This window comes from Calidris pugnax, unplaced genomic scaffold (genome assembly GCF_001431845.1).
Source record: "Calidris pugnax isolate Ruff unplaced genomic scaffold, ASM143184v1 scaffold384, whole genome shotgun sequence".
Lineage (NCBI taxonomy): Eukaryota > Metazoa > Chordata > Aves > Charadriiformes > Scolopacidae > Calidris > Calidris pugnax.
The window spans coordinates 131580-140613 of record NW_015091144.1 but is presented as its reverse complement, the minus strand read 5'-3'; the positions used below and the strand labels follow the sequence as shown (position 1 = coordinate 140613).

The window sequence follows — 9034 nt, the reverse complement described above, 5'->3', positions numbered from 1 at the left end:
GTGGAGGAAGGCTGGTTTGCTGAGACACCCCCAAGTCGTCGCCCCCCGTGACACCAGAGATGACACCCGTGGTGGCTTTCCTGCTCCTGAGCCTTCTGAGGACGGCAGCACCCAAGGGAGTGCGGTGCCCAGCCTGCGGGTTGGCGGCCCTCACCCCCACCACGCAACGGGACGTCCTCATCGCGTTGGCCAAGCAGAGCATCCTCTCCAAGCTCCACTTGGAGGACAGGCCCAACATCACCAAGCCCACGTCCAGGGGGGCTCTGCTGACCGCTCTCCGCAGGATGCGTGCGCAGCGCACGGACACGGCCTTCTCCCCGGGGCTGCCCCGGGACGGTGGTGCCCCACACCCGCGGCCTGGGACGGCTGTGCAGGAATATGAGATCTTGAGCTTTGCTGAGCCAGGTCTGTACGGATCCCACAGCCCACGGGCACGGCGGGATGGGGCCTGAGGTGGGGGACACGGAGGGAAGGGGCCTGAGGTGGGGGGCACGGAGGGAAGGGGCCTGAGGTGGGGGGCACGGAGGGAAGAAAGGTCTTGGGTGATGGGTTTCCTCCTCTGCACAGGGGCATCACTCATGGGGAGTGAGTCTGAGGAGGCTGAGGGAGCTGGGGTGGATATTAGGAACCATTTCTTTACTGCAAGGGTTGTCAGGCATTGGAATGGACTGCCCAGGGAGGTGGTGGAGCCACCATCCCTGGAGTGATTTAAGAAACGTGTAGACATGGCTCTTCAGGGCATGCTCTGGTGCCCAAGATTATTGGTTTGTGGTGGGATGTTGTGTGGGTGGGTGATGGTTTTCGATGATCTCTGAGGTCCCTTCCAACCACTACGATTCTGTGATTCTGTGTTCAATCTGAAGAAGAGGAGGCTGAAGGGAGACCTTCTCGTGCTCCATAACTACCTGAAGGGGGGTGTAGAGAAGGGGGGTGTAGAGAAGGGGGGGTTGGTCTCGTCTCCCAAGTCCCAGGAGATAGGACAAGGGGAAACGGCCTCAAGTTGCACCAGGGGAGGTTTAGATTGGATATTGGGAAACATTTCTTCACGGAAAGGGTTCTCCAGCATTGGAATGGGCTGCCCAGGGAAGAGGTTGAGGCACCATCCCTGGAGGTGTTCAAAAGACGGGTTGACATGATCCTCAAGAATATGGTTTAGGGATTTTTTTATTGCTTATTTCTTATTTATTTTTTTTTGTCAGAGTCAGGTTGATGGTTGGACTAGATGATCTTTAAGGTCCCTTCCAACCCTATTCTATGATCACCTTCCTGCAAGCGATGCCAGGCCACGTGCCCGGCCGGTGGGCACTGCTGGAAGGGCTGGCAAGGAGAGGTTTCAAACCCAGAACATTTGCATCCCCATCCCGAGCAGAGCCCAACCAGCCCCCCCCTCGCCACACACAGGGGAAGGCTCTGGGGCCCCTCTCATTTACCTATGGGGCATGTTGGGGCGAGGGTGTGGGTGCAGGAGCACAGATGGGCTGCTCTATCACATGAAGATGTTGTCCGTTCCTGCTGAACCCTCCCCATTTGCAGTAGAGGTGGGGGGGGGGGGGGGTCAGATGGCCATGTTTTCCAAAATTTTAAGCCTAGATCCCCTGTCAGCTCGCAGCGGGTGGACTTAGGTCTCCAAAACCCCATCTTGCTCCCCACACGCAGCGGTGTCTCCCCTTCCTACCCAAAAGGGTGGGCTGCCACCTCTCACTCCAGAACCAGTTCCTGGGGGGAGAGAGCTCCTGAGAAATGTGCACCCACTGCACGTCCCCCGGCCCCATGGAGGAGGGGGGTTGTGTCCTCACGGGCAGAGCTGTGCCAAGGAACCCAGCTCTCGTGGTTCACTGAATTTCACTGAATTTTTAGAGTTGGAAGGGACCATAGAGACCATCTAGTCCAACTCCCCTGCTGAAGCAGGATTGCCCAGAGCTTGTCAGAGCACGTTACTCAGGAGCATCCAGGTGGGTCTTGAAGATCTCCAGAGAAGGGGACTCCACACCCTCCCTGGGCAGCCTCTTCCAGGGCTCTGCCACCCTCACCCCAAAGAAGTTTTTCCTCATATTCAAGTGGAACCTCTTCTGTTCCAACTTGTGCCCGTTGCCCCTCGTCCTCTCACTGGGAACCACTGGAAAGAGTCTGGCTCCCTCCTCCTTCAACCCTCCCTTGAGATACTTGTCAGCATTAATAAGGTCTCCCCTCAGCCTTCTCTTCTCCAGACTAAAGAGTCCCAGCTCTCTCAGCCTTTCTTCATAAGGGAGAAGTTTCCATCAGCCCTTCCTTCAGGAGAGGCAGAGGCAGCTCCGCAGCCTCAGCAGTAGAGAGGGGGGGATGTTCTGGAGCAATGTTGGGTGGTGGTTCCAGCCATGGAAACTAGAGGTGCAAATCAGTGTGACTGATTTGAATCCAGGGCTGGTTTACACAGCCAGATGACCTGCTCCAAAACCCTCCAGCAGCTTTGCTGACAGGGGGATTATCAGGCCAGAGGAGGTGGAATCAAGCCTGGTTGCTGCGTTTAGCACCAAGGCGCAGACGCAGTGTAAGGAGGAGGAGGAAGAGCAGCAGCGCAGGGAGGTTGGGGCTCCTCGATGTGCCCTCGCTCCCTGGTTCGTATGTACCTCCCCTTCGCTCCGACTCGGTGGCCCCCGACTGCAGGAGACCCCTGTTCCCCCCCCATATTTCACCTTCTGACTCTGCTCTCGGTTTGTGCCCAGGGTCCTCCACCTCCCGCAGCCTTCGCCTGCATTTCCATTTCACCCGGGAGCTGGCTGGGAGCACCGAGATCCTCCAAGCCACCCTCTACCTCTTCTGGACAGTCCCCGACCCCGGGAGGCACCTTGTCACCCTCAGGCTCTTGCAGCCAGACCCAAAGGGACTGAACGTGACCGTGGCCAGCGAGACACGGCTGGAGGTGCAGAGGGGTGGTTGGGCCACGCTGGACGTGGGCCAAGCTGTCCAGAACCTCTTCAGCCGAGGGAGCCAGAAGCTGATTGTGGAGCTGGAGGTGGCAGAGGACCGAGGTTCTCCTCTCCTTGCCGTCCGCAGTGATTCCCACTGGCCGTTTGTGGCAGCCCAAGCCCGGGCCAGGAGGCCCCACAGGGTCCAGCGTCGCGGCATCGATTGCAGCGGGGACTCTCGGATGTGCTGCCGCAAGGAATTCTTCGTGGACTTCAAGGAGATCGGCTGGGAAGACTGGATCATCCAGCCGGAGGGATATCACATGAACTACTGTACGGGGCTCTGCCCCCTGCACATGGCTGGCATCCCCGGACTTGCTGCCTCCTTCCACACGGCCGTCCTCAACCTCATCAAAGCCAACAACGCGGACGCAGCCGTGGACTCCTGTTGCGTCCCCACACACCGTCGTCCCCTCTCTCTGCTCTACTACGACCGGGACAAAAACATCGTCAAGACCGACATCCCCGACATGATTGTCGATGCCTGTGGTTGTACCTGACCGGGTGCCTGAGGAGCGGGGAGGGCAGGATGGGTGCTGGGCAGGGCTCTCCTCCTCCCAGCCCCTCTCTGCCAGCGTGAGACCTGGCGAACTGCTGAGAGATGGGAGCCCTCTCAAAGTGTTTTCTCCTCCTGAGGTTCAAGCATCGAGGGCGATGCTGGATCTGCAAGTCCTCTCCTCCCTCACCTCCCACGCGGCTCTGTTCCCCCTTCTCATCTGCCCATGGATTCCTCCCTGCCCACGAGCCACGGTCTCTAGGGCTGGCTCCTGGTGGACACCAGACCTTTCTCCCCGCAGGGCTCTCCCCGGGCAGCTCGGGGCAGCCCCAGCTCGTCCTGCTGCTGGTCCCAGGCCAAGGCCACGGCGCAGCCCTCGGTGCTGCAACACGAATACGTTGCTCTTCAGGTCACGGGTCCCAGCAGTGGCCACCTCAGGCTGCTGGAGAAGACAGAAGCTGAAAAGATGCTGGGGGATGGCTAGGCCAGAGGGGAGAGGGCCATCCGTGGGGCCCCACTCCTCAGCCAGACATGATGTTGAGGGGGGTGAGGAAGGGGAAATTGATCCCAGTAGGAGGAAAGTGTCTCCTTCTCCAAGCATCCCGGTGTTCAATAAAAGACTCCTAGCCGTAGTGTGTGCACATGTATGTGACACATATGTGTGTGCCCTGTCATTAGCCAGCACATCTTCTGCCTCCCCCTAGCAGAGACAGCCCCAAGATGGCCCAGAACTGACCCACTCCACCAGCTGCAGTTCTCTTCTAACCAACTTGGTTATAAACTCCAGGCAGGGGGGTTGAGAATCCGTCACCAGGACACACGGTGCCCAAAGACTGAGGTGCTGCTGGGCCCCCCCAGCCCCTTGGCTGCCTTTTCCAGGGGGGTGCAGAACCTCTGACTTGTCTCAACCAGCTCCTGGGCACGGTATGGGACCCCCTGGATACAGGGGGCTTGTGCTTCTCACCGGGGAAAGCACCATTCCTTGATTGAGCCAAATTTTCCGTTCCACCAAAATCATCTGTATTGGGCCATTCTTGTCCGAAGTCACCACAAAACTGAGCAACTCTTTTCCCTTTTGAAGTGGGCAGAGACTGCCACTTGGCCAAAGCCACGGTGCCCAGGACACCCCACCCTTGCCCACAACCCCATGGCATCTCCCTTACTGGGGCGCAGCAGCCTCTCGGCACGTCTCTGGCCCGCGTCCCAGAGCATCCCCCCCCCCCTTTCGCTGCCCCTCACCAGCCTGGCTGGTGACAAAGTGGGACATGTCAGTGCCGTGAGAGCTGGGGACAAAGGGCGGCTCTGACACATCAGCCCCATTAGGTAATCGGGTGTTTCTCCATCGCTTCCCCACGTGTCCTCCACGTGGGAGGGCTGAGAAAGCAGGGAGAGGGTGCTGGGGGTGGGAAAGCAGGGAGAGGGTGCTGGGGGTGGGAAAGCAAGGAGATTCTCAAAGGGAGCTCCTGGGGTGATCCTCTGAGGTGGATGCACCTGGCTGGGGTGGACCTGGGTGACCGCAGCCCCGTGGTCCACCTCTGATGACCCTACCCCAGAGGCTGAAGACAGAGCTGAAGCAGATGGGAAGAGGGTGAAGGATGGAGCAGGAGGGAGAAGGAGGATGAAGCAGAGGGAGGAGGATGGTGTCAGCCCCTCTCCCCATCCAGCTTGAAGGGTGGCTTTTCATCTCCTGTCCCACTCAAGGGTCTGGCTGGGGTGGTCGGAGCCACGAGCAGCTCTGACTGAACCGGGGGGTCGGGATGCTCATTGCCCCAGAGGACCCGTGACACCTTAAGCAGGGATGAAACAACCACCAACAGGGACAGTGTTTGTCCCCGTTGCATGCGTCCTGAGGTGGACACGACCACCAAGCCCTGCTGGAGCGAGGACCTGCATCTCCCCATCATCCCCACCGTGCTGACATCCAGGCTTCCAGGCTCTGGTGCCTCCAGGACTTGGACCTGAAGGGTTCCCGCTGACCCAGCTGCTGCACAGGCAGGATGGAAAACTCGGGGATCAATACTGTCTGGGACCCAAGGCCACTTGCGCAAACCCAAAGAGGGTTTGGTGTTTGTTTTTTTCTGTTTTTTTCCCTTCTGTTTCCAACGCCTCTTTTCACTGTCTGTATTTATTGAACAAACAGCTTTTTTGGGGGCCAGTGCTGGAGCTCTCTAGGCTGCACGGGCAGAGAGGCGCCGAGTGAGCGGCACAGGAGATGTTGGCTGGGCTCTGTGGCCCTACAGATGCCACAGCTGAGGGTGGCACAAGCCCAACACCTTGAGCTGAGGCATCTGTAGGTGCTGCAAACATACAGCGGGGTTTGAGCAGGGCCCCAATTCTCCTCCTTGGCCCTGCAGCCCTCCTTCCAGGCACTTAACCCACTGCCCAAGGGGCCCAGAGCAGGGCTGGTGCCCGCTGCTGATACACAGCCCCTGTGGGGCATGGGTGCCTTGACTGGAATGGCCCCCTCTCCTTACCTGCTCCCCACAGCCCAGCTCTGCCCTTTGCTGGGCTGCAGACACACTCTCTGGACACCACAGGACACACGGCAGGCTCTGCCCACCTGCCCTGTGGGGACTGTGGCAGTGGGCACTTGCAGCCCAGAAAGACAACCCCATCCTGGGCTGCATCAAAAGCTGCGTTGCCAGCAGGTCCAGAGAGGGGATTCTGCCACTTGACTCTGCTCTGGTGAGACCTCACCTGGAGTCTTGTGTGCAGGGCTGGAGCCCTCAATAGAAGAAGGACATGGACCTGATGGAGAGGGTCCAGAGGAGGGCCACGAGGATGAGGAGGGGGATGGAGCACCTCTGCTGCGAGGACAGGCTGAGGGAGCTGGGGTTGTTCAGCCTGGAGAAGAGGAGGCTCCGGGGAGACCTTAGAGCAGCCTTCCAGGATCTGAAGGGGGCTACAAGAAGGTTGGGGAGAACCTGTTTCCAAAAGTCTGCAGTGACAGGACGAGGGGAAATGGCTTCAAGCTGGAGGGGAACAGCTTGAGACTGGAGATGAGGAGAGGGTTCTTCACTGGGAGGGTGGTGGAGCACTGGGACAGGTTGCCCAGGGAGGTGGTTGAGGCCCCTTCCCTGGAGATATTCAAGGGGAGGCTCGATGGGGCAACCTGGTCTAGTTGGGGGTGTCCCTGCTGACTGCGGGGGGGTGGGACGAGATGACCTTTGGAGGTCCTTTCCAGCCTGGACAACTCTATGACTCTAACTCTATGACCCTGTCCCTTGATGTCAGGCACAGGGGATGGGGGGCACCCCCCAGTCCAGACATCCCTGCACTCCTGAGTTGTCACCACGTTGCCTTTGGCCGCTCAGGCTGTGGTACAACCAGCCCAAGCCCCACAGGGTGGCTGCACCCCATGGGACACGAAGGACCTGCTGATTGGGGGTGCCTGGGTTACCAGCAGCCCCCCTCAAAGACAGGTCCCAGTCTCTGAGGCCCCTCCCTGTCCCTGGCAGTTCGAGATTAGGGCAGAACACGTTGTCCTGGGGGTTTTGCCAACCACCTGAAAACGTGCCTTTGGGTCAGAGGTCCAGGGTCCTGCAACACAGGACCTTCCTCTCCACGCGTGCGGCTTGTCCCCTTCCCGTGGCAAACGGGATGCCTGGGTGCAACCAGCAGCTGGGACAAGGGGGACCAAAGCTCTGGAAGCCCCACTCCCACCCGGGGAACACCACAGGGTGAGGAAGTCTATGGTCAAGGAAGGGTGATCCATTAGGATGGATCAGGCATGGTCCTCTCTGCTCACTGTGGGGCTGGCAGGGACCCCCAGAGCACACGAGGAGCTGCTCAGCCCCTACAGCTGGTGGCCCAGGCAGGACCTGTGTATTTATAGCCCTAACGAGCTGCACATGGAAAAGTGATGACCTGGGCTTTGCCACAGCCCGGCTTCTTTTGCAAGTCTGCTCCCTTGTCAGGGAAAGTAACCCTTACACCTTCGGTGTAAGCACGAAGGCTGAGGACCACCTCAGGCTCTTCAGGGAACAGAAGGAAAACCTGAGAGCAGCAGGGTGCGACCTCCAGAGGGGCATCCACCCCCCCTTGGCTGGTGGGAAAAGAGAGGGGAGGAGGACAGCGTCCACACGACTGCGTCCCCTCTCCCCCTGCCGTGACACCGTACTTCTGCTGGGGTCCTCTGTTCCCTCAGGTGGTGTGGCAGGAGGTGTCCCAGGCTGGCATGACCAACCACCCTAAGATACGGTCACTGAATTTCACTGAATTTTTAGGGTTGGAAGGGACCACAGAGATCATCTAGTCCAACTCCCCTGCTGAAGCAGGACCACCCAGAGCTTGTCAGAGCACATTCCTCAGGAGCATCCAGGCGGGTCTTGAAAATCTCCAGAGAAGGGGACTCCACACCCTCCCTGGGCAGCCTCCTCCAGGGCTCTGCCACCCTCACCGTGAAGAAGTTTTATCTCGTATTTGAGTGGAACCCTTTATGTTCCAACTCGTGCCCGTTGCCCCTCGTCCTCATGCACCGGTCCCGGTGGGGAGCCCACCCCCAGCCCCCCAGCCTGGCCCAGCGCAGGTGATGCCACGCAGACACCATGGACCCAGCCTTTGGCCTGTGCCAGACGTGACCCGGAATCACAGAATCTTCTAGGTTGGAAGGGACCTTCAAGATCATCTTGTCCAACTGTCAACCTAACTGACAAAAATAGTCACCCACACAACAAACAAGGAGCATCATCACTAAACCAGACCTCCCAGCACCACATCAACCCGGCTTTTGAACACCTCCAGGGATGGGGCCTCAACCCCCTCCCTGGGCAGCCCAGTCCAAGGGCTGAGAACCCTTTCAGGGAAAAAGAATTTCCTAATATCCAGCCTGAACCTCCCCTGGCGCAACTTGAGGCCATTTCCTCTCGTCCTGTCGCCTCTGACTTGAGAAAAGAGACCGACCCCCATCTCTCTACCACCTCCTTTGAGGGAGTTGGAGAGAGCAAGAAGGTCTCCTCTTCTCCAGGCTGAACCCCCCCAGCTCCCTCAGCCTCTCCTCATCAGACTTATTCTCCAGACCCCTCACCAGCTTTGTCGCCCTTCTCTGGACCCGCTCCAGCACCTCAAAGTCTTTTTTATGGTAGGGGGCCCAAAACTGGACACAGTACTCGAGGTGGGGCCTCACCAGTGCCGAGTACAGGGGGACAATCACCTCTTGGGCCTTACTCGAACGTGGGGCTCCACGGGGTGCCAGCCCCTCGCCCATCGCTTGGGAAAGGGACGGCAACCGCAGCGGCTGCCAGTGGCTCCTGGAAGGAGTTTTTTTGCCAGTATCAACAGATCCTGAATCAAAGGTCTGAGCGCCGTGTGCCAGGGTGTCCCTTGGCAGGGCCTGGCTCTCAGGGGAGGGGTGGGAATTCCTGAAAGCCCCCGCTGTTGCCTTGAAAAGCGTTAATTTTTAATTTGCAGTCTCCCAAGGCACTTTCCAGCCAGCGGCCCCCGCCAGTGCCTCGCACCAGCCCGGGCCCGAAAACTCGGGGGTTCCTCCGAGTCTTCGGGCCCGGGCTGGTGCGAGGCGCCGGTCCCGCATTACCGGCCCCACTCAGCGCCCGTGCGGGACCTGGGGAAGGGGGGGACGTGGGGGGGGAGCTGG

General features: G+C 59.3%; 1 protein-coding gene across 1 annotated transcript; it reads left to right on the top strand.

Moving 5' to 3' along the window:
- Positions 1-7: 7 nt before the first annotated feature.
- Positions 8-4065, top strand: INHBC (inhibin beta C). The gene is made up of 2 exons (XM_014958893.1): positions 8-405; positions 2703-4065. Exons 1-2 carry the CDS (start codon positions 60-62, stop codon positions 3443-3445), a joined length of 1089 nt encoding a protein of 362 aa, XP_014814379.1. The 5' UTR covers positions 8-59; the 3' UTR covers positions 3446-4065.
- The last annotated feature ends 4969 nt before the right edge of the window (positions 4066-9034 follow it).